Genomic DNA, 26336 nt, shown 5'->3' on the forward strand with positions numbered 1-26336 from the left:
AATTCAACTAGAAAATTGCATAATGTGAAGATTTGTAATCATTGTACTTTTTGCAAATGTTAAAAAAAAAAGCTCTACGGCCTCTCGGCTGCAGTTCCACTCCCAGCCGCCGGGGGTCACTGTTTCCTCTCTCTCCTGATTGAGTATTATTATGAGAATAAAGTTGTATTATTATGAGAATAAAGTCGTAATATTATGAGAATAAAGTCCTAATATTACGAGAATAAAGTGGTAATTTATGAGAATAAAGTGGTAATATTATGAGAATAAAGTGGTAATATTATGAGAATAAAGTGGTAATATTATGAGAATAAAGTGGTAATATTATGAGAATAAAGTGGTAATATTACGAGAATAAAGTGGTAATATTATGAGAATAAAGTGGTAATTTATGAGAATAAAGTGGTAATATTATGAGAATAAAGTGGTAATATTATGAGAATAAAGTGGTAATATTATGAGAATAAAGTGGTAATATTACGAGAATAAAGTGGTAATATTATGAGAATAAAGTGGTAATATTACGAGAATAAAGTGGTAATATTATGAGAATAAAGTGGTAATATTATGAGAATAAAGTGGTAATATTATGAGAATAAAGTGGTAATATTATGAGAATAAAGTGGTAATTTATGAGAATAAAGTGGTAATATTATGAGAATAAAGTGGTAATATTATGAGAATAAAGTGGTAATATTATGAGAATAAAGTCCCAATATTATGAGAATAAAGTCGTAATATTATGAGAATAAAGTCCTAATATTACGAGAATAAAGTCGAAATATTATGAGAATAAAGTCGTATTTATGAAAGTAAAGTCGTAATATTACGACTTTATTCTCGCAACATTATGACTTTATTCTCGTAATTTTGCACCCACTTCTACAAAAAATATTTTCGAGAACAGCAAGAAATTACAGAAAATTTAAATTTTATTTCTTTTAGCTGTTACAACCACTAAATATAACAACAGAAGTGCACTGTTTCTTTTTGAGGCGTACTTATTATGTAATATTATGCGTAATATTAATAAAGTAGTAGAACGTAGAATAAAGTCGTAATTTCTCTGACTTTATTCTCATATTATTATGACTTTATTCTCGTAATGTCCTATGATATTTTGTGGTCTTAGTTTGGCTCTAACACTCCTCTCTTGATAATAAGCTTGCAGACCCCTGTACTGCTCCACCGCCTCTGGCTGCAGTTCCACTCCCGGCCGGCCGGGGTCGCTGTTTCCTCTCTCTCCTGATTGGCTCCGAGCCAAACAAAGCGGATCTTCGGTGGAAGCAGCTTCTTACCTGAGCAGCAGCAGCGGCTGCAGGAGCAACATTAGCAGCTAAAAACAACATTAGCAGCTAAAAACAGCAACATTAGCAGCTAAAAACAACAACATTAGCAGCTAAAAACAGCAACATTAGCATCTAAAAACAGCAACATTAGCAGCTAAAACACCATTGGAGCCGGGATGAGCGGTCGTGGGGCAGCGCATGCGCGGTGAGAGCGGTTCCTGACGGTTCTGCTGACCAGGGGACCCCCAGGGTGACGTCATGGAGCTGCTGGACTTCGAGGAATGTCTGCGGGACTCCCCGGGGTTCAGGTGGGAGTGCGCATGCGCGGGCGAGAGCCACATACACATCATCATCAACAACTTTATTTGTGCAGACTTCATGGTCCATTAAAAACATACAGACACCTGGGGCCTGTACTACGAAGCGGGATTTGGGGTTAGCGAGGTAACTTCAGGTTTAACCCTGGGTTTTCAGGACTACGACGGTGGTTCACTTCTTAGCGGGGCACATCGCCATGGTAACTTATGCTGAACCGCTAACCTGCTCCGGAGCAGGTTATGTTCGAGATACAGATCGCCGGGTATAAAAGCACCGCCCACTGACCAATCAGCTCTCTTGGAAAATGACATGCCCTTTCGAAGAGAATCCAGTGGAGCTCGGTGCGCGGATCGTGAGAGGATCCCTCCGAAGAGAACGCGTATTCTGGGACCACCAAAACCCCTTTGCTTTCCCTGATGATTACCTGTATGAACGATCCAAAAAAAAAGGAAAAAAAGAAAAAAGAGGTGGAGGAGAAAATAAAAAATAAATCAATGAATAAATAAAACAAATCATCACCCAAAATCCGATGTACAGTCAATCCAAAACTAATACCAATTAAATAAATAAATCAAGAAGAAATGAAAAAGAAGATGCATTTGTAAGGGGATAGCAAAAAAGGGATTTTCAATTTCGTCCCTCGAACATTCTGAGAAGTCACTTTAAAATACTAAATACCCCCCTCCTGAAAAAATAAAAAATAAAATAAAATAAATAAATAAACCCAATTCGTTGGTACCGCATCAGCACAAGTTATCGGTCAACAACATTAGTTATAGAACCAATATATACAGACTGTCTCAGAAAATTAGAATATTGTGATTTTCTGTAATGCAAACACAAAAACAAAAAAAATCTCATACATTCTGGATTCATTACAAATCAACTGAAATATTGCAAGCCTTTTATTATTTTAATATTGCTGATCATGGTTTACAGTTTAAGATTAAGATTCCCAGAATATTCAAATATATGTTTATATCCCTATGAACTTACGCATTTATACAGTCAGCGATCTTTTGCCAGCTGTCTTTCCTGCATTTTGCAGCTGCAACTGTGTTGCTTTTTGCCTGTATTATATGCCTATACTCATCATATTTCCGTAAAATTATTGTTTGCTCTTCGCTACTGAAATAAGCGGCTCTGACAGCGGACTTCTCCATGCTTGCGATTGGTCATGCGCTGAAAACACCGCCCCTTTTATGTGCACGCGCTCATATCCAGATTGGAGAAACCTGGGTTGATATACCGAGTTGATAACCACCGTCGTGTGACCGCTTAGCGTGATTGCAATTGTCCCGCTTAGTGAATCTGGATAAGGAAAAGATATCCTGGATATGTTGAACTTGCTTCGTAGTACAGGCCCCAGGGGCGCCTCCAGAACTGTTTCCTAGGGGGGGCAGAGGGGGCCACTTACATTATTGGGGTGGAACCAAAACTAAAAACCATCATTACAGGATTTTATTAAACTGTTGTAGTATAAGGGCTCTTAGGGTTCTTAGCTGGTTAGGTGATTATCTCAAAAATAGACAGCAATATGTATATTTTAAAAATTGTGTCTCTTGTAAAGCTACTATCCAATGTGGAGTCCCTCAAGGCTCAATTCTTGGACCATTATTATTTCTTATTTATGTTAATGATTTGGCTAATGTATCTAAAGACATTTTTTCTATTCTTTTTGCAGATGATACTAATTTAGTGATGTCAAACAAAAACTTTGATTGTCTGATAAGTGAGGCAAACAGGGGTCTCAATGAATTTTCAAACTGGTTTAAAATAAACAAATTGTCTTTGAATGTAAAAAAATCTAATTTTATGATCTTCAGCGGTAGGAGAAAATATAACACGGAAAGTGCATTCTTAAATATGATGGAAATCAGGTTAAGCAGGTACAAGTTGTGAAGTTCTTGGGAGTTCTCGTTGATGATCAACTCTGTTGGAAAACGCATATTAATTACATTTATACAAAGGCTATGAAATCCCTTGGTATAATTAAGAAAATGTGTTATTTCTTAAACAAGTCTTGTTTGCTGACCTTGTATTATAGTCTTATTTTTCCATACATTAGTTACTGTAACATTGTTTGGGGTTCTAACTATTACACTAGTCTTAAGAAGATCTACCTGTTACAAAAAAGATTTGTCAGAAGTGTCACGTTTTCAAATGCATTTGTTCAGTCTTTGCCAATATTTCATAAGCTTAAGCTCTTAAAAATGTATGACATAAACACACTTCAAATTTGTACTTTTGTCTATAAAACCAGATTTAGGAGAGATCTTTTGCCTGAGTGTTTTGATAATTTCTTCACTCTGAATTCTGATGTTCATCAATAAAGTACCAGGCAAGCCAATTATATCCATCTGCCTAAGAATGTCACCACAAGGGGTCAGTTTCTGCTGAAGTATCGGGGTGCAGAGCTGTGGAATAGTCATCAACACGTGGTAAACATCTCTCCATCTTTGTCAATATTTAAAACAAATTTAAAACAATTTCTGGTTTCATTATATTCATTATATTCAAATGATAAAATTGTTTGCTGACCTTTTTGTTTGTTTCTGATAATATATTTCTTTGTATGAGTTGTAAATATGCACATGTGTGTATGTGCGTATGAGGAAGGGGGTATTGGGTGGGGAGGGGGGTGTAAAGTGTTTATTATAATTATTTGTGTGTTTAAGAGGGGAGGATCGCTTATAAGCCCGTCACGCTTCATGATCTTTCCTGCACATTTTATCTTTGTTTTTTTTCTGTTCTTTTTTCGATGCTTGTATGTTTGTAAGTGCAAATAAATAAATAAATAAAAATAAATAAAAATAAATAAATAAGGGCTCAGAAATACTGATATACTTAGGTTTATTACGGAAGAGAATCAGGGCCATGCAAGAGAAAAAATATTTGAGAGGGGAAGATTGTTTTTTTATTGTGCACTTCGAGAAAAAAGTCGAAATGTTGAGATTAATATTGAAATACAATTTCAAGAATAAAGTCGAAATTTCGTGAATAAAGTTGAAATTTCGAGAATAAAGTTGAAATACATTTCGACTTTTTTCTCGACTTCTCGACTTTTTTCTCGACATTTCTAGATCATATCTTTGGACTTTCAATGGACAAAACCAATGATGACATTCTGATTAATAATGTCATAATTCTGGGTAAATTCCACAAGTCCAAGTTTATGAAAGTGAAACCTTGATTTTGTGTTTTCCATAAGAATTCCTTCACTTTTCTAAAGACCTTAAACTCATGACAAAAAGAAAACATAATTGTTGAATATAATTTATTGGATCAGCCCCTTTCATTATTTTCATTTTATGTATTTTCTTTTCCTTCTGTTTTCTCTCAAATACACCTGTTCCCTGAAGCATTTTCATAAAGTTTGATCCTTGGTGTTTGTATACAAAGATATTTTCAATAAAAAAAATAAAGTTCAGGCGGGAGCGCGCACGCCCGCCGGTTCTGGTTCTGGTTCTGATTCTGATTCTGTTGGTTCTGATTCTGATGGTTCTGGTTCTGATTCTGTTGGTTCTGATTCTGTTGGTTCTGATTCTGATTCTGTTGGTTCTGATTCTGATGGTTCTGGTTCTGATTCTGATTCTGTTGGTTCTGATTCTGTTGGTTCTGATTCTGATGGTTCTGGTTCTGATTCTGATTCTGTTGGTTCTGATTCTGTTGGTTCTGATTCTGTTGGTTCTGGTTCTGATTCTGTTGGTTCTGATTCTGGTTCTGTTGGTTCTGATTCTGTTGGTTCTGATTCTGTTGGTTTTGGTTCTGGTTCTGATTCTGTTGGTTCTGGTTCTGATTCTGTTGGTTTTGGTTCTGATGGTTGTTGGTTCTGGTTCTGATTCTGTTGGTTCTGATTCTGTTGGTTCTGATTCTGTTGGTTCTGATTCTGTTGGTTCTGATTCTGATTCTGTTGGTTCTGATTCTGATTCTGTTGGTTCTGATTCTGTTGGTTCTGATTCTGTTGGTTCTGATTCTGTTGGTTCTGATTCTGATTCTGTTGGTTCTGATTCTGATTCTGTTGGTTCTGATTCTGATTCTGTTGGTTCTGATTCTGATTCTGTTGGTTCTGTTCAGGCGGACTCTGGACCGGTTCCAGGCGGACGTGTCGGTGCTGGAGACCCAGCTGGAGAAGGTAAGACCTCCGTCGGTACCGAGGAAACCCCTGGACCTGGTGGAGGTTTCACAGATCCATGTGGATCAGAACCTGAACCAGAACCTGAACCAGAACCAGAACCTGAACCAGAACCAGAACCAGAACCTCAGACCACCGCTGACTCACATGGGGGGCGGTCTGGTCTCGGTTTCCAGAGGTTCTTCAGTATTCACATTCATTACTCAGGTACAAGTACAGATACTAGAGTTTAAAAATACTATAGTATTAAGTTTTTTACTCAAGTAAAAGTATAAAAGTACTGGTTTCAAAACTACTTAAAGTATAAAAGTAAAAGTAATGTAAGGGGGAAAAAAGCCATTGAAAATGAAGCATCTTAGTATAAAGCAAATATATTAAAGAAGCATATATGTACTATTGAGCATTAACGTGTGTTAATATAAATATATTAAAGAAGCATATATGTGTACTATTGAGCATTAACATGTGTTAATATAAATATATTAAAGAAGCATATATGTGTACTATTGAGCATTAACATGTGTTAATATAAATATATTAAAGAAGCATATATGTGTACTATTGAGCATTAACATGTTAATATAAATATATTAAAGAAGCATATATGTGTACTATTGAGCATTAACATGTTAATATAAATATATTAAAGAAGCATATATGTGTACTATTGAGCATTAACATGTGTTAATATAAATATATTAAAGAAGCATATATGTGTACTATTGAGCATTAACATGTGTTAATATAAATATATTAAAGAAGCATATATGTGTACTATTGAGCATTAACATGTGTTAATATAAATATATTAAAGAAGCATATATGTGTACTATTGAGCATTAACATGTGTTAATATAAATATATTAAAGAAGCATATATGTGTACTATTGAGCATTAACATGTGTTAATATAAATATATTAAAGAAGCATATATGTGTACTGTTGAGCATTAACATGTGTTAATATAAATATATTAAAGAAGCATATATGTGTACTATTGAGCATTAACATGTGTTTCAGAGAGCAGCAGATATGATGACTAGTTGCCTATAAGTATTGTAATGGTGCAAAAAGTCAAACGTTCATGTTCATGTTATCATTTATCCTAACCTTTATTGGAATGTACATCCAAGTTTAGTTGCAGGAATCTGAGGGAACGGATGTAAGAACAAAACTGGACAAGAACATCTGAAACAACCACAACCAAATTCACTCTATCCGGATGGAGCAATTTAACTGGATAGTTTTTATTAAAGTACAAATGAAATAGAGTAACGAGGCTGTTTTTAAAATGTAAGGAGTAAAAAATAAAAGGTGTCAGCTCATAAGTTTCCCTTTTTGACAGTTTGGTTTTAGCGCTGATCTTTTTAGTGAACAATTGAAATTTTGCTTCACAATTGTGGAAACCTCAATATTGTTAATAGACAGTTTCAATCATGAACATTTAAACAAAAAAACATTAGACAAGACAAACACAAAAACCATTAAAAAACATTCCAATAGAAACTCCTCTCGTTATTCTGTACTTTAAAGACCCGACCTTAAAGCCGGTCCCAGACTGAGTGGGTGTTGGCCTTACGCACTAACCCCAGGCTAGCATCTTATTAAAGTCCCTGACTTCAAAAATGGGTCCCAGACCTGCTGCCAACACCTTTTTCACTAACCCCAGGTTAGTATACACAGAATTTCACTTGTATTTTACACAAAAATACTTCAATATCCCAGGTATTTAAGTAAGAAGAGGTCTCTTACCAGTCCCAGGTGCCTTTCCTGGCTCGGGGACCCGTCACCGGACTCCAGACCGGCGCAAGACCAACTATTGGCCCGTCCCTAAAGTCGGAACGGCTGTCGACAGTTTTAGGTGGCCTGTTTGATCCTACGCCGTTCCAACGTCACAGATCTTGGGTCCCGGGTTTCGGCACCAGAAAATGTTCGGTTTATGGCCTTGTCTATATCAGGAAGTGGATGTCCTGACATCTGTTAACAAAGCATGTGACAGTTTCATAAGGACAAACTAGTTCAAAAGTTTGATTAACCTCACAATTGGCGTCCAACATTTCTACTTAAGAAAGGTAACAAAGTATTTGTACTTTGTTACTTGACACCTCTGTCTGTTTCCGACCAATCAGGTGATGCGTCTGTGCGGGGCGATGGTGGAGGCGGGTCAGGCCTACGGCGCTAGCAGCCAGCTGTTCCTGCGCGGCCTGGCCGAGCTGTTCTCCACCCACCGGCAGGACGGCGTGGTGTCGGTAGGTGACGGGGGTGACGGAGGTGACGGAGGTGACGGGGGCCGCCGGCTTCCTGTGCAGCCTCTCCCTCACTTCCTGTTTCCTGTTTCCTCCCCAGACCTGCCTGAACCAGTTCCAGCAGGGTCTGCAGGAGATGCTGAGCTTCCACACGGTGAGTCCAGCTGGGGGCGCCGCCGCACACCTGAATACACTAAAACACACCTGAACACACCTGAACATCCTGAACGCACCTGAACGCACCTGAACACCTGAACACACCTGAACACCTGAACACCTGAACACACCTGAACACCTGAACACCTGAACACCTGAACATCCTGACCTCCCCTGACCTCGGCCGTCTCTCCCCCAGATGCTGCTGGACCAGACACAGCGAGCCATCAACCAGCAGCTGATGAACCTCTGCACGCAGTAAGCCCCGCCCCCCTGGCAGGCCCAGCCCCCGGGCTGACGCCCCGTAGAAAACCGCCCCGGTAACCCGGTTACCCGGCGCCCCGGTGACCCGGTTCTGCCTGTGTCCCCAGGTTCCTGCCCCAGCTGGCCGACACCAGGAAGGAGTTGGTCCGGATCGGCGAGGACCTGGACACGGCGGCGCAGAAGAACGCCCAGGTGTCGCGGCACAAAGCCGCCGACGCCGAGCGGGCCAGTCACCTGCTGCTCGCCACGCGCAAGTGCCACCAGCACTTTGCCCTGGACTACGTCCTGCAGGTACGAGCTAGAGACACCGATCGTTCTGCAGGTACGAGCTAGAGACACCGATCGTTCTGCAGGTACGAGCTAGAGACACACCGATCGTTCTGCAGGTACGAGCTAGAGACACCGATCGTTCTGCAGGTACGAGCTAGAGACACCGATCGTTCTGCAGGTACGAGCTAGAGACACCGATCGTTCTGCAGGTACGAGCTAGAGACACCGATCGTTCTGCAGGTACGAGCTAGAGACACCGATCGTCCTGCAGGTACGAGCTAGAGACACCGATCGTCCTGCAGGTACGAGCTAGAGACACCGATCGTCCTGCAGGTACGAGCTAGAGACACCGATCGTTCTGCAGGTACGAGCTAGAGACACCGATCGTTCTGCAGGTAGAGACACCGATCGTTCTGCAGGTACGAGCTAGAGACACCGATCGTTCTGCAGGTACGAGCTAGAGACAGCGATCGTCCTGCAGGTACGAGCTAGAGACACCGATCGTTCTGCAGGTACGAGCTAGAGACACCGATCGTTCTGCAGGTACGAGCTAGAGACACCGATCGTTCTGCAGGTACGAGCTAGAGACACCGATCGTTCTGCAGGTACGAGCTAGAGACACCGATCGTTCTGCAGGTACGAGCTAGAGACACCGATCGTCCTGCAGGTACGAGCTAGAGACACCGATCGTCCTGCAGGTACGAGCTAGAGACACCGATCGTTCTGCAGGTACGAGCTAGAGACACCGATCGTTCTGCAGGTAGAGACACCGATCGTTCTGCAGGTACGAGCTAGAGACACCGATCGTTCTGCAGGTACGAGCTAGAGACACCGATCGTTCTGCAGGTACGAGCTAGAGACACCGATCGTTCTGCAGGTACGAGCTAGAGACACCGATCGTTCTGCAGGTAGAGACACCGATCGTTCTGCAGGTACGAGCTAGAGACACACCGATCGTTCTGCAGGTACGAGCTAGAGACACCGATCGTTCTGCAGGTACGAGCTAGAGACACCGATCGTTCTGCAGGTACGAGCTAGAGACACACCGATCGTTCTGCAGGTACGAGCTAGAGACACCGATCGTTCTGCAGGTACGAGCTAGAGACACACCGATCGTCCTGCAGGTACGAGCTAGAGACACCGATCGTTCTGCAGGTACGAGCTAGAGACACCGATCGTTCTGCAGGTACGAGCTAGAGACACCGATCGTTCTGCAGGTACGAGCTAGAGACACCGATCGTTCTGCAGGTACGAGCTAGAGACACCGATCGTTCTGCAGGTACGAGCTAGAGACGCACCGATCGTTCTGCAGGTACGAGCTAGAGACACACCGATCGTTCTGCAGGTACGAGCTAGAGACACCGATCGTTCTGCAGGTACGAGCTAGAGACACCGATCGTTCTGCAGGTAGAGACACCGATCGTTCTGCAGGTACGAGCTAGAGACACCGATCGTTCTGCAGGTACGAGCTACAGAGACACCGATCGTTCTGCAGGTACGAGCTAGAGACACCGATCGTTCTGCAGGTACGAGCTAGACACACCGATCGTTCTGCAGGTACGAGCTAGAGACACCGATCGTTCTGCAGGTACGAGCTAGAGACACCGATCGTTCTGCAGGTACGAGCTAGAGACACCGATCGTTCTGCAGGTAGAGACACCGATCGTTCTGCAGGTACGAGCTAGAGACACCGATCGTTCTGCAGGTACGAGCTAGAGACAGCGATCGTTCTGCAGGTACGAGCTAGAGAGACACCGATCGTTCTGCAGGTACGAGCTAGAGACAGCGATCGTTCTGCAGGTACGAGCTAGAGACACCGATCGTTCTGCAGGTACGAGCTAGAGACACCGATCGTTCTGCAGGTACGAGCTAGAGACACCGATCGTTCTGCAGGTACGAGCTAGAGACACCGATCGTTCTGCAGGTACGAGCTAGAGAGACACCGATCCATCTGCAGGTACGAGCTAGAGACACTGATCGTTCTGCAGGTACGAGCTAGAGACACCGATCGTTCTGCAGGTACGAGCTAGAGACACCGATCGTTCTGCAGGTACGAGCTAGAGACACCGATTGTTCTGCAGGTACGAGCTGGAGACACCGATCGTTCTGCAGGTACGAGCTAGAGACACCGATCGTTCTGCAGGTACGAGCTAGAGACACCGATCGTTCTGCAGGTACGAGCTAGAGACACACCGATCGTTCTGCAGGTACGAGCTAGACACACCGATCGTTCTGCAGGTACGAGCTAGAGACACCGATCGTTCTGCAGGTACGAGCTAGACACACCGATCGTTCTGCAGGTACGAGCTAGAGACACCGATCGTTCTGCAGGTACGAGCTAGAGACACCGATCGTTCTGCAGGTACGAGCTAGAGACACCGATCGTTCTGCAGGTAGAGACACCGATCGTTCTGCAGGTACGAGCTAGAGACGCACCGATCGTTCTGCAGGTACGAGCTAGAGACACCGATCGTTCTGCAGGTACGAGCTAGAGACACCGATCGTTCTGCAGGTACGAGCTAGAGACACCGATCGTTCTGCAGGTACGAGTTAGAGACACCGATCGTTCTGCAGGTACGAGCTAGAGACACCGATCGTTCTGCAGGTACGAGCTAGAGACACCGATCGTTCTGCAGGTAGAGACACCGATCGTTCTGCAGGTACGAGCTAGAGACACCGATCGTTCTGCAGGTACGAGCTAGAGACACCGATCGTTCTGCAGGTACGAGCTAGAGACACACCGATCGTTCTGCAGGTACGAGCTAGAGACACCGATCGTTCTGCAGGTACGAGCTAGAGACACCGATCGTTCTGCAGGTACGAGCTAGAGACACCGATCGTTCTGCAGGTACGAGCTAGAGACACCGATCGTTCTGCAGGTACTAGCTAGAGACACCGATCGTTCTGCAGGTACGAGCTAGAGACACCGATCGTTCTGCAGGTACGAGCTAGAGACACCGATCGTTCTGCAGGTACGAGCTAGAGACACCGATCGTTCTGCAGGTAGAGACACCGATCGTTCTGCAGGTACGAGCTAGAGACACCGATCGTTCTGCAGGTACGAGCTAGAGACACCGATCGTTCTGCAGGTACGAGCTAGACACACCGATCGTTCTGCAGGTACGAGCTAGAGACACCGATCGTTCTGCAGGTACGAGCTAGAGACACCGATCGTTCTGCAGGTACGAGCTAGAGACACCGATCGTTCTGCAGGTACGAGCTAGAGACACCGATCGTTCTGCAGGTACGAGCTAGACACACCGATCGTTCTGCAGGTACGAGCTAGAGACACCGATCGTTCTGCAGGTACGAGTTAGAGACACCGATCGTTCTGCAGGTACGAGCTAGAGACACCGATCGTTCTGCAGGTACGAGCTAGAGACACCGATCGTTCTGCAGGTACGAGCTAGACACACCGATCGTTCTGCAGGTACGAGCTAGAGACACCGATCGTTCTGCAGGTACGAGCTAGAGACACCGATCGTTCTGCAGGTACGAGCTAGAGACACCGATCGTTCTGCAGGTACGAGCTAGACACCGATCGTTCTGCAGGTACGAGCTAGAGACACCGATCGTTCTGCAGGTAGAGACACCGATCGTTCTGCAGGTACGAGCTAGAGACACCGATCGTTCTGCAGGTACGAGCTAGAGACACCGATCGTTCTGCAGGTACGAGCTAGAGACACCGATCGTTCTGCAGGTACGAGCTAGAGACACCGATCGTTCTGCAGGTACGAGCTAGAGACACACCGATCGTTCTGCAGGTACGAGCTAGAGACACCGATCGTTCTGCAGGTACGAGCTAGAGACACCGATCGTTTTGCAGGTAGAGACACCGATCGTTCTGCAGGTACGAGCTAGAGACACCGATCGTTCTGCAGGTACGAGCTAGAGACACCGATCGTTCTGCAGGTACGAGCTAGAGACACCGATCGTTCTGCAGGTACGAGCTAGAGACACCGATCGTTCTGCAGGTACGAGCTAGACACACCGATCGTTCTGCAGGTACGAGCTAGACACCGATCGTTCTGCAGGTACGAGTTAGAGACACCGATCGTTCTGCAGGTACGAGCTAGAGACACCGATCCATCTGCAGGTACGAGCTAGAGACACCGATCGTCCTGCAGGTAGAGACACCGATCGTTCTGCAGGTACGAGCTAGAGACACCGATCGTTCTGCAGGTACGAGCTAGAGACACCGATCGTTCTGCAGGTACGAGCTAGACACACCGATCGTTCTGCAGGTACGAGCTAGAGACACCGATCGTTCTGCAGGTACGAGCTAGAGACACCGATCGTTCTGCAGGTACGAGCTAGAGACACCGATCGTTCTGCAGGTACGAGCTAGACACACCGATCGTTCTGCAGGTACGAGCTAGAGACACCGATCGTTCTGCAGGTACGAGCTAGAGACACCGATCGTTCTGCAGGTACGAGCTAGACACCGATCGTTCTGCAGGTACGAGCTAGAGACACCGATCGTTCTGCAGGTACGAGCTAGAGACACCGATCGTTCTGCAGGTACGAGCTAGAGACACCGATCGTTCTGCAGGTACGAGCTAGACACACCGATCGTTCTGCAGGTACGAGCTAGAGACACCGATCGTTCTGCAGGTACGAGCTAGAGACACCGATCGTTCTGCAGGTACGAGCTAGAGACACCGATCGTTCTGCAGGTACGAGCTAGACACCGATCGTTCTGCAGGTACGAGCTAGAGACACCGATCGTTCTGCAGGTACGAGCTAGAGACACCGATCGTTCTGCAGGTAGAGACACACCGATCGTTCTGCAGGTACGAGCTAGAGACACCGATCGTTCTGCAGGTACGAGCTAGAGACACCGATCGTTCTGCAGGTAGAGACACCGATCGTTCTGCAGGTACGAGCTAGAGACACCGATCGTTCTGCAGGTAGAGACACCGATCGTTCTGCAGGTACGAGCTAGAGACACCGATCGTTCTGCAGGTACGAGCTAGAGACACCGATCGTTCTGCAGGTACGAGCTAGAGACACCGATCGTTCTGCAGGTACGAGCTAGAGACACCGATCGTTCTGCAGGTACGAGCTAGAGACACCGATCGTTCTGCAGGTACGAGCTAGAGACACCGATCGTTCTGCAGGTACGAGCTAGAGACACACCGATCGTTCTGCAGGTACGAGCTAGAGACACCGATCGTTCTGCAGGTACGAGCTAGAGACACCGATCGTTCTGCAGGTACGAGCTAGAGACACCGATCGTTCTGCAGGTACGAGCTAGAGACACCGATCGTTCTGCAGGTACGAGCTAGAGACACCGATCGTCCTGCAGGTACGAGCTAGAGACACCGATCGTCCTGCAGGTACGAGCTAGAGACACCGATCGTCCTGCAGGTACGAGCTAGAGACACCGATCGTTCTGCAGGTACGAGCTAGAGACACCGATCGTTCTGCAGGTAGAGACACCGATCGTTCTGCAGGTACGAGCTAGAGACACCGATCGTTCTGCAGGTACGAGCTAGAGACAGCGATCGTCCTGCAGGTACGAGCTAGAGACACCGATCGTTCTGCAGGTACGAGCTAGAGACACCGATCGTTCTGCAGGTACGAGCTAGAGACACCGATCGTTCTGCAGGTACGAGCTAGAGACACCGATCGTTCTGCAGGTACGAGCTAGAGACACCGATCGTCCTGCAGGTACGAGCTAGAGACACCGATCGTCCTGCAGGTACGAGCTAGAGACACCGATCGTTCTGCAGGTACGAGCTAGAGACACCGATCGTTCTGCAGGTAGAGACACCGATCGTTCTGCAGGTACGAGCTAGAGACACCGATCGTTCTGCAGGTACGAGCTAGAGACACCGATCGTTCTGCAGGTACGAGCTAGAGACACCGATCGTTCTGCAGGTACGAGCTAGAGACACCGATCGTTCTGCAGGTAGAGACACCGATCGTTCTGCAGGTACGAGCTAGAGACACACCGATCGTTCTGCAGGTACGAGCTAGAGACACCGATCGTTCTGCAGGTACGAGCTAGAGACACCGATCGTTCTGCAGGTACGAGCTAGAGACACACCGATCGTTCTGCAGGTACGAGCTAGAGACACCGATCGTTCTGCAGGTACGAGCTAGAGACACACCGATCGTCCTGCAGGTACGAGCTAGAGACACCGATCGTTCTGCAGGTACGAGCTAGAGACACCGATCGTTCTGCAGGTACGAGCTAGAGACACCGATCGTTCTGCAGGTACGAGCTAGAGACACCGATCGTTCTGCAGGTACGAGCTAGAGACACCGATCGTTCTGCAGGTACGAGCTAGAGACGCACCGATCGTTCTGCAGGTACGAGCTAGAGACACACCGATCGTTCTGCAGGTACGAGCTAGAGACACCGATCGTTCTGCAGGTACGAGCTAGAGACACCGATCGTTCTGCAGGTAGAGACACCGATCGTTCTGCAGGTACGAGCTAGAGACACCGATCGTTCTGCAGGTACGAGCTACAGAGACACCGATCGTTCTGCAGGTACGAGCTAGAGACACCGATCGTTCTGCAGGTACGAGCTAGACACACCGATCGTTCTGCAGGTACGAGCTAGAGACACCGATCGTTCTGCAGGTACGAGCTAGAGACACCGATCGTTCTGCAGGTACGAGCTAGAGACACCGATCGTTCTGCAGGTAGAGACACCGATCGTTCTGCAGGTACGAGCTAGAGACACCGATCGTTCTGCAGGTACGAGCTAGAGACAGCGATCGTTCTGCAGGTACGAGCTAGAGAGACACCGATCGTTCTGCAGGTACGAGCTAGAGACAGCGATCGTTCTGCAGGTACGAGCTAGAGACACCGATCGTTCTGCAGGTACGAGCTAGAGACACCGATCGTTCTGCAGGTACGAGCTAGAGACACCGATCGTTCTGCAGGTACGAGCTAGAGACACCGATCGTTCTGCAGGTACGAGCTAGAGAGACACCGATCCATCTGCAGGTACGAGCTAGAGACACTGATCGTTCTGCAGGTACGAGCTAGAGACACCGATCGTTCTGCAGGTACGAGCTAGAGACACCGATCGTTCTGCAGGTACGAGCTAGAGACACCGATTGTTCTGCAGGTACGAGCTGGAGACACCGATCGTTCTGCAGGTACGAGCTAGAGACACCGATCGTTCTGCAGGTACGAGCTAGAGACACCGATCGTTCTGCAGGTACGAGCTAGAGACACACCGATCGTTCTGCAGGTACGAGCTAGACACACCGATCGTTCTGCAGGTACGAGCTAGAGACACCGATCGTTCTGCAGGTACGAGCTAGACACACCGATCGTTCTGCAGGTACGAGCTAGAGACACCGATCGTTCTGCAGGTACGAGCTAGAGACACCGATCGTTCTGCAGGTACGAGCTAGAGACACCGATCGTTCTGCAGGTAGAGACACCGATCGTTCTGCAGGTACGAGCTAGAGACGCACCGATCGTTCTGCAGGTACGAGCTAGAGACACCGATCGTTCTGCAGGTACGAGCTAGAGACACCGATCGTTCTGCAGGTACGAGCTAGAGACACCGATCGTTCTGCAGGTACGAGTTAGAGACACCGATCGTTCTGCAGGTACGAGCTAGAGACACCGATCGTTCTGCAGGTACGAGCTAGAGACACCGATCGTTCTGCAGGTAGAGACACCGATCGTTCTGCAGGTACGAGCTAGAGACACCGATCGTTCTGCAGGTACGAGCTAGAGACACCGATCGTTCTGCAGGTACGAGCTAGAGACACACCGATCGTTCTGCAGGTACGAGCTAGAGACACCGATCGTTCTGCAGGTACGAGCTAGAGACACCGATCGTTCTGCAGGTACGAGCTAGAGACACCGATCGTTCTGCAGGTACGAGCTAGAGACACCGATCGTTCTGCAGGTACTAGCTAGAGACACCGATCGTTCTGCAGGTACGAGCTAGAGACACCGATCGTTCTGCAGGTACGAGCTAGAGACACCGATCGTTCTGCAGGTACGAGCTAGAGACACCGATCGTTCTGCAGGTAGAGACACCGATCGTTCTGCAGGTACGAGCTAGAGACACCGATCGTTCTGCAGGTACGAGCTAGAGACACCGATCGTTCTGCAGGTACGAGCTAGACACACCGATCGTTCTGCAGGTACGAGCTAGAGACACCGATCGTTCTGCAGGTACGAGCTAGAGACACCGATCGTTCTGCAGGTACGAGCTAGAGACACCGATCGTTCTGCAGGTACGAGCTAGAGACACCGATCGTTCTGCAGGTACGAGCTAGACACACCGATCGTTCTGCAGGTACGAGCTAGAGACACCGATCGTTCTGCAGGTACGAGTTAGAGACACCGATCGTTCTGCAGGTACGAGCTAGAGACACCGATCGTTCTGCAGGTACGAGCTAGAGACACCGATCGTTCTGCAGGTACGAGCTAGACACACCGATCGTTCTGCAGGTACGAGCTAGAGACACCGATCGTTCTGCAGGTACGAGCTAGAGACACCGATCGTTCTGCAGGTACGAGCTAGAGACACCGATCGTTCTGCAGGTACGAGCTAGACACCGATCGTTCTGCAGGTACGAGCTAGAGACACCGATCGTTCTGCAGGTAGAGACACCGATCGTTCTGCAGGTACGAGCTAGAGACACCGATCGTTCTGCAGGTACGAGCTAGAGACACCGATCGTTCTGCAGGTACGAGCTAGAGACACCGATCGTTCTGCAGGTACGAGCTAGAGACACCGATCGTTCTGCAGGTACGAGCTAGAGACACACCGATCGTTCTGCAGGTACGAGCTAGAGACACCGATCGTTCTGCAGGTACGAGCTAGAGACACCGATCGTTTTGCAGGTAGAGACACCGATCGTTCTGCAGGTACGAGCTAGAGACACCGATCGTTCTGCAGGTACGAGCTAGAGACACCGATCGTTCTGCAGGTACGAGCTAGAGACACCGATCGTTCTGCAGGTACGAGCTAGACACACCGATCGTTCTGCAGGTACGAGCTAGACACCGATCGTTCTGCAGGTACGAGTTAGAGACACCGATCGTTCTGCAGGTACGAGCTAGAGACACCGATCCATCTGCAGGTACGAGCTAGAGACACCGATCGTCCTGCAGGTAGAGACACCGATCGTTCTGCAGGTACGAGCTAGAGACACCGATCGTTCTGCAGGTACGAGCTAGAGACACCGATCGTTCTGCAGGTACGAGCTAGACACACCGATCGTTCTGCAGGTACGAGCTAGAGACACCGATCGTTCTGCAGGTACGAGCTAGAGACACCGATCGTTCTGCAGGTACGAGCTAGAGACACCGATCGTTCTGCAGGTACGAGCTAGACACACCGATCGTTCTGCAGGTACGAGCTAGAGACACCGATCGTTCTGCAGGTACGAGCTAGAGACACCGATCGTTCTGCAGGTACGAGCTAGACACCGATCGTTCTGCAGGTACGAGCTAGAGACACCGATCGTTCTGCAGGTACGAGCTAGAGACACCGATCGTTCTGCAGGTACGAGCTAGAGACACCGATCGTTCTGCAGGTACGAGCTAGACACACCGATCGTTCTGCAGGTACGAGCTAGAGACACCGATCGTTCTGCAGGTACGAGCTAGAGACACCGATCGTTCTGCAGGTACGAGCTAGAGACACCGATCGTTCTGCAGGTACGAGCTAGACACCGATCGTTCTGCAGGTACGAGCTAGAGACACCGATCGTTCTGCAGGTACGAGCTAGAGACACCGATCGTTCTGCAGGTAGAGACACACCGATCGTTCTGCAGGTACGAGCTAGAGACACCGATCGTTCTGCAGGTACGAGCTAGAGACACCGATCGTTCTGCAGGTAGAGACACCGATCGTTCTGCAGGTACGAGCTAGAGACACCGATCGTTCTGCAGGTAGAGACACCGATCGTTCTGCAGGTACGAGCTAGAGACACCGATCGTTCTGCAGGTACGAGCTAGAGACACCGATCGTTCTGCAGGTACGAGCTAGAGACACCGATCGTTCTGCAGGTACGAGCTAGAGACACCGATCGTTCTGCAGGTACGAGCTAGAGACACCGATCGTTCTGCAGGTACGAGCTAGAGACACCGATCGTTCTGCAGGTACGAGCTAGAGACACCGATCGTTCTGCAGGTACGAGCTAGAGACACCGATCGTTCTGCAGGTACGAGCTAGAGACGCACCGATCGTTCTGCAGGTACGAGCTAGAGACACCGATCGTTCTGCAGGTACGAGTTAGAGACACCGATCGTTCTGCAGGTACGAGCTAGAGACACACCGATCGTTCTGCAGCTAGAGACACCGATCGTTCTGCAGGTACGAGCTAGAGACACCGATCGTTCTGCAGGTACGAGCTAGAGACACCGATCGTTCTGCAGGTACGAGCTAGAGACACCGATCGTTCTGCAGGTACGAGTTAGAGACACCGATCGTTCTGCAGGTAGAGACACCGATCGTTCTGCAGGTACGAGCTAGAGACACCGATCCATCTGCAGGTAGAGACACCGATCGTTCTGCAGGTACGAGCTAGAGACACCGATCGTTCTGCAGGTACGAGCTAGAGACACCGATCGTTCTGCAGGTACGAGCTAGAGACACCGATCGTTCTGCAGGTACGAGCTAGAGACACCGATCGTTCTGCAGGTACGAGCTAGAGACACCGATCGTTCTGCAGGTAGAGACACCGATCGTTCTGCAGGTACGAGCTAGAGACACCGATCGTTCTGCAGGTACGAGCTAGAGACACCGATCGTTCTGCAGGTACGAGCTAGACACACCGATCGTTCTGCAGGTACGAGCTAGAGACACCGATCGTTCTGCAGGTACGAGCTAGAGACACCGATCGTTCTGCAGGTACGAGCTAGACACCGATCGTTCTGCAGGTACGAGTTAGAGACACCGATCGTTCTGCAGGTACGAGCTAGAGACACCGATCGTTCTGCAGGTACGAGCTAGAGACACCGATCGTTCTGCAGGTACGAGCTAGACACCGATCGTTCTGCAGGTACGAGCTAGAGACACCGATCGTTCTGCAGGTACGAGCTAGACACCGATCGTTCTGCAGGTACGAGTTAGAGACACCGATCGTTCTGCAGGTAGAGACACCGATCGTTCTGCAGGTACGAGCTAGAGACACCGATCCATCTGCAGGTACGAGCTAGAGACACCGATCGTTCTGCAGGTAGAGACACCGATCGTTCTGCAGGTAGACACACCGATCGTTCTGCAGGTACGAGCTAGAGACACCGATCGTCCTGCAGGTACGAGCTAGAGACACCGATCGTTCTGCAGGTACGAGCTAGAGACACCGATCGTTCTGCAGGTACGAGCTACAGACACCGATCGTTCTGCAGGTACGAGCTAGAGACACCGATCGTTCTGCAGGTACGAGCTAGAGACACCCATCGTTCTGCAGGTACGAGCTAGAGACACCGATCGTTCTGCAGGTACGAGCTAGAGACACCGATCGTTCTGCAGGTACGAGCTAGAGACACCGATCGTTCTGCAGGTACGAGCTAGAGACACCGATCGTTCTGCAGGTACGAGCTAGAGACACCGATCGTCCTGCAGGTACGAGCTAGAGACACCGATCGTTCTGCAGGTACGAGCTAGAGACACCGATCGTCCTGCAGGTACGAGCTAGAGACACCGATCGTTCTGCAGGTACGAGCTAGAGACACCGATCGTTCTGCAGGTACGAGCTAGAGACACCGATCGTTCTGCAGGTACGAGCTAGAGACACCGATCGTTCTGCAGGTACGAGCTAGAGACACACTGATCGTTCTGCAGGTACGAGCTAGAGACACCGATCGTTCTGCAGGTACGAGCTAGAGACACCGATCGTTCTGCAGGTACGAGCTAGAGACACCGATCGTTCTGCAGGTACGAGCTAGAGACACCGATCGTTCTGCAGGTAGAGACACCGATCGTTCTGCAGGTACGAGATAGAGACACACCGATCGTTCTGCAGGTACGAGCTAGAGACACACCGATCGTTCTGCAGGTACGAGCTAGATGCACCGATCGTTCTGCAGGTACGAGCTAGATGCACCGATCGTTCTGCAGGTACGAGCTAGAGACACCGATCGTTCTGCAGGTACGAGCTAGAGACACCGATCGTTCTGCAGGTACGAGCTAGACACACCGATCGTTCTGCAGGTACGAGTTAGAGACACCGATCGTTCTGCAGGTACGAGCTAGAGACACACCGATCGTTCTGCAGGTACGAGCTAGAGACACCGATCGTTCTGCAGGTACGAGCTAGACGCACCGATCGTTCTGCAGGTACGAGCTAGAGACGCCGATCGTTCTGCAGGTACGAGCTAGACACGCCGATCGTTCTGCAGGTACGAGCTAGAGACACCGATCGTTCTGCAGGTACGAGCTAGAGACACCGATCGTTCTGCAGGTACGAGCTAGAGACACCGATCGTTCTGCAGGTACGAGCTAGAGACACCGATCGTTCTGCAGGTACGAGCTAGAGACACCGATCGTTCTGCAGGTACGAGCTAGAGACACCGATCGTTCTGCAGGTACGAGCTAGAGACACCGATCGTTCTGCAGGTACGAGCTAGAGACACCGATCGTTCTGCAGGTACGAGCTAGACACACCGATCGTTCTGCAGGTACGGCCTAGAGACACCGATCGTTCTGCAGGTACGAGCTAGAGACACCGATCGTTCTGCAGGTACGAGCTAGACACACCGATCGTTCTGCAGGTACGGCCTAGACACACCGATCGTTCTGCAGGTACGAGCTAGAGACACCGATCGTTCTGCAGGTACGAGCTAGAGACACCGATCGTTCTGCAGGTACGAGCTAGAGACACACCGATCGTCCTGCAGGTACGAGCTAGAGACATCGATCGTTCTGCAGGTACGAGCTAGAGACACCGATCGTTCTGCAGGTACGAGCTAGAGACACCGATCGTTCTGCAGGTACGAGCTAGAGACACACCGATCGTTCTGCAGGTACGAGCTAGAGACACCGATCGTTCTGCAGGTACGAGTTAGAGACGCCGATCATTCTGCAGGTACGAGCTAGAGACACCGATCGTTCTGCAGGTACGAGTTAGAGACACCGATCGTTCTGCAGGTACGATCTAGAGACACACCGATCGTTCTGCAGGTACGAGCTAGAGACACCGATCGTTCTGCAGGTACGAGCTAGAGACGCCGATCGTTCTGCAGGTACGAGCTAGAGACGCCGATCGTTCTGCAGGTACGAGCTAGAGACACCGATCGTTCTGCAGGTACGAGTTAGAGACACCGATCGTTCTGCAGGTACGAGCTAGAGACACCGATCGTTCTGCAGGTACGAGCTAGAGACACCGATCGTTCTGCAGGTACGAGCTAGAGACACCGATCGTTCTGCAGGTAGAGACACCGATCGTTCTGCAGGTACGAGCTAGAGACACCGATCGTTCTGCAGGTACGAGCTAGAGACACCGATCGTTCTGCAGGTACTAGGGCTGGAACAATATATCTGCCACGAAATTTGGCGATACAAAAACGTCACGATACGTGTCGTGGAGGTGACAAAGTGTATCTGATATTGGGTTATTAATATTAATCTATTGTGTTGACTAGTAACGACCGCGCCTCGACCCGCGGACCAAAATCTTCCTCCGCTCAGAAGAAACTAGTCCCGTTTTCAGCTCTGAACTTTTACTGATGTAAGGCTGGTGTAGAGTTAAACCTTATTAAATTACTTTACTGATGTAAGGCTGGTGTAGAGTTAAACCTTATTAAATTAAACCTTTACTGATGTAAGGCTGGTGTAGAGTTAAACCTTATTAAATTAAACCTTTACTGATGTAAGGCTGGAGTAGAGTTAAACCTTATTAAATTACTTTACTGATGTAAGGCTGGTGTAGAGTTAAACCTTATTAAATTACTTTACTGATGTAAGGCTGGTGTAGAGTTAAACCTTATTAAATTACTTTACTGATGTAAGGCTGGTGTAGAGTTTAACCTTATTAAATTACTTTACTGATGTAAGGCTGGTGTAGAGTTAAACCTTATTAAATTACTTTACTGATGTAAGGCTGGTGTAGAGTTTAACCTTATTAAATTACTTTACTGATGTAAGGCTGGTGTAGAGTTAAACCTTATTAAATTACTTTACTGATGTAAGGCTGGAGTAGAGTTAAACCTTATTAAATTACTTTACTGATGTAAGGCTGGTGTAGAGTTAAACCTTATTAAATTAAACCTTTACTGATGTAAGGCTGGTGTAGAGTTAAACCTTATTAAATTAAACTTTACTGATGTAAGGCTGGTGTAGAGTTAAACCTTATTAAATTACTTTACTGATGTAAGGCTGGTGTAGAGTTAAACCTTATTAAATTACTTTACTGGTGTAAGTCTGGTGTAGAGTTAAACCTTATTAAATTAAACCTTTTTGGGGTGGTGAGTAGATAAACACGGGGAAACTTCTGCTGAGTTCCAGTGTACTTTAATGTCCCTCAACAGTGTAGGATTTTAGAACATCAACACAGCACCTAGTGCCGTACTGTGGCGTATCACTCCGCCCAATCTAAAACGGACTCATCACTACAGATAAACTAGTCCCTGATTTACATCAGAATATAAAGAATACATTTATAAAATAATGAAATAACCTTCTTAACAAAAATAAATCTCAATCTCAAGTGAACAATGGCGACCGAGAGAGAACCGGAACCGGAAATGCGTTGCTACCAAGCAAACCAATCACAGCCTCTCGGTCTGCGTTGGGTCGTAGTTCCATGTTTTGGGAGGTGCTAGTAGGCTACGGCGTAGCTACGGAGAGACTCTCGCGTAGCCGCTAACCTACGGCGTAGCTACGGAGAGACTCCCGCGTAGCCGCTAACCTACGGCGTAGCTACGGAGAGACTCCCGCGTAGCCGCTAACCTACGGCGTAGCTACGGAGAGACTCCCGCGTAGCCGCTAACCTACGGCGTAGCTACGGAGAGACTCCCGCGTAGCCGCTAACCTACGGCGTAGCTACGGAGAGACTCCCGCGTAGCCGCTAACCTACGGCGTAGCTACGGAGAGACTCCCGCGTAGCTGCTAACCTACGGCGTAGCTACGGAGAGACTCCCGCGTAGCCGCTAACCTACGGCGTAGCTACGGAGAGACTCCCGCGTAGCCGCTAACCTACGGCGTAGCTACGGAGAGACTCCCGCGTAGCTGCTAACCTACGGCGTAGCTACGGAGAGACTCCCGCGTAGCCGCTAACCTACGGCGTAGCTACGGAGAGACTCCCGCGTAGCCGCTAACCTACGGCGTAGCTACGGAGAGACTCCCGCGTAGCCGCTAACCTACGGCGTAGCTACGGAGAGACTCCCGCGTAGCCGCTAACCTACGGCGTAGCTACGGAGAGACTCCCGCGTAGCCGCTAACCTACGGCGTAGCTACGGAGAGACTCCCGCGTAGCCGCTAACCTACGGCGTAGCTACGGAGAGACTCCCGCGTAGCCGCTAACCTACGGCGTAGCTACGGAGAGACTCCCGCGTAGCCGCTAACCTACGGCGTAGCTACGGAGAGACTCCCGCGTAGCCGCTAACCTACGGCGTAGCTACGGAGAGACTCCCGCGTAGCCGCTAACCTACGGCGTAGCTACGGAGAGACTCCCGCGTAGCCGCTAACCTACGGCGTAGCTACGGAGAGACTCCCGCGTAGCCGCTAACCTACGGCGTAGCTACGGAGAGACTCCCGCGTAGCCGCTAACCTACGGCGTAGCTACGGAGGGACTCCCGCGTAGCCGCTAACCTACGGCGTAGCTACGGAGAGACTCCCGCGTAGCCGCGTACGCTACGGCGTAGCTACGGAGAGACTCCCGCGTAGCCGCGTACGCTACGGCGTAGGTTTAACGCAGAACCAGAATTCAGCTTTAAGGTTAGTTTACAACTTGTATCAACTTTTAAAGAGTGACATGTCTGCTGTCTGTGTTGGTCACATGTTGTACATAATTATTACCACAGGAAGCTGAAGCTACTAAACTACACTTACTCTTTGTAAACTGGTCTAAGTGTCTCTAAGAGTCTCCAGAGTGAAATATTGCAGAAATATCAGCCTGCAATGAAACAATCAATTCCTGATACTTTCTCCTAATTGTGATAATAATACAATGTGAGTGTTGAACATGAGACAACACTATTGACGAGTTTATGGATTTCACGCTGTGATCCGTGATCGGCCCTCAAAGTCCTGATCGGTGCATCTCTAGTCCGACCACGCTGGCGCCGCCGCTGCCGCCGCGTGACTGACACACTTCCTGTCCCGTTGTGTCTGCAGCTCAACACGTTCCAGACGCAGCAGAGGATCGACGTCCTGAACTCGGTGAGTGTCGGCACCGTCTCTCCGCCGTCTCTCCGCCGTCTCTCCGCCGTCTCGCCGTCTCCGCTGGCGCTTCCTGTTAGGCCTGTGTTGAAAAAAATCGATTTTCCAATTCTAAATCAATTCTCATATTAATTCCTAAAAATCTATTCATATGTCTAAAGATCTTTTTTTTTCTTAATTATGTTTTTGTTTATACACAAAAAAGAGAATGTTTTGTTGGACATAAGAATAACTGGCGCCGTTTTCAGTTATAATTGCATAAATTGTCTATATTTCATTACTTTATAAACTATCTTGGGGTTACATTTGCATAAAATGCTAAAAACCAAATTCTCAAAAATTAAAAACCGAAATAAACCAAAAATGGAAAATATTAAAACGGAATGTGGGAAAAACTAAAACTGGATCTGTTTGGTAATTCTGATCCACGATGTTTCTGAAAGCAGTTATAGTTATATATATATATATATATATATATATATATATATATATATATATATATTATATTATTATATTTATATATACAGTTCTATCAGAATTCTGGAGCTGATTGGTCCTTACAGCATCATTAGCTGCAATACTTGCTGTTGAATCTCAATATAATACTAGTATTAATATGTTGCAGAACTACAGTCATATCATTCATGCAACAGCTGGAAAAACAGTTTTAATAACACAGAACCAAATCAATATTGGAATTGGATCGGATCAAGGCATAATAATCAATTCTGAATCTTAAGAATCAGAATCTAATCGATTCTTGACATTTGAATGGATCCCCAGCCCTGGTTCTCACCTGAACACCGGTTCCTGTCTGCAGGTTTTCTCCTTCGTCCACGCCCAGTTCACCTTCTTCCACCAAGGGTTCGACCTGCTCCGGGACCTGGAGCCGGCCATGAAGACGATGGCGGCGCAGGTGGGACCTCAGCGCCGCCGCCGGCGTCAGGCAGCAGGATCTGAGCGGCGAGCTGACGGTGTCTGTGTTTCCTCACAGCTGTCCCAGCTGTCGGCCGACTGCGCCGCCCGGAGGAAGGAGCTGGAGAACCAGCACCTGCAGGTGCAGCAGCGGGTCGGGCTGCAGCTGTCGCCCTCGCCGTCTCCAAAGGTAAGACCTGGTTCTGACCATTCAGGTTCTGGGGGGGAGGAACCATAAACCCGCCCTGAGCAGCTCTGAGGGGAGACGGGAGAGGAGGAGGGGGAGCGGGGGGTGAAGCGGGGCTGCGGGGCCGTTCTCGTATCGCTTTCATACAGTGTCTTGATAATTTGCAATTTAAGGCTGAGCCTACCGTTAGTTTTTAAACTGTAAAAAGTAAGGGGGAAAAAAACATGATTTTGAAAAG

General features: G+C 48.2%; 1 protein-coding gene across 2 annotated transcripts in view; it reads left to right on the forward strand.

The window, feature by feature from the left end:
- The first annotated feature begins 1274 nt into the window (after positions 1-1274).
- zgc:162872 (BAR_ACAPs and ArfGap_ACAP domain-containing protein) overlaps positions 1275-26336 on the forward strand; it is a 47978-nt gene continuing 22916 nt past the window's right edge. For both annotated transcript variants that reach the window (XR_009782515.1, XM_061720074.1), the window contains exons 1-9: positions 1275-1597; positions 5685-5742; positions 7872-7991; positions 8089-8142; positions 8344-8402; positions 8516-8699; positions 24952-24996; positions 25817-25912; positions 25991-26101. Coding sequence is in view for 1 of the 2 variants with exons in the window: in XM_061720074.1 (XP_061576058.1) it covers positions 1548-1597; positions 5685-5742; positions 7872-7991; positions 8089-8142; positions 8344-8402; positions 8516-8699; positions 24952-24996; positions 25817-25912; positions 25991-26101 (777 nt within the window). In the remaining variant the exon portion in view is untranslated. The remainder of the gene's footprint in view (positions 1598-5684; positions 5743-7871; positions 7992-8088; positions 8143-8343; positions 8403-8515; positions 8700-24951; positions 24997-25816; positions 25913-25990; positions 26102-26336) is intronic.

Source organism: Cololabis saira, chromosome 4 (assembly GCF_033807715.1).
Source record: "Cololabis saira isolate AMF1-May2022 chromosome 4, fColSai1.1, whole genome shotgun sequence".
Lineage (NCBI taxonomy): Eukaryota > Metazoa > Chordata > Actinopteri > Beloniformes > Belonidae > Cololabis > Cololabis saira.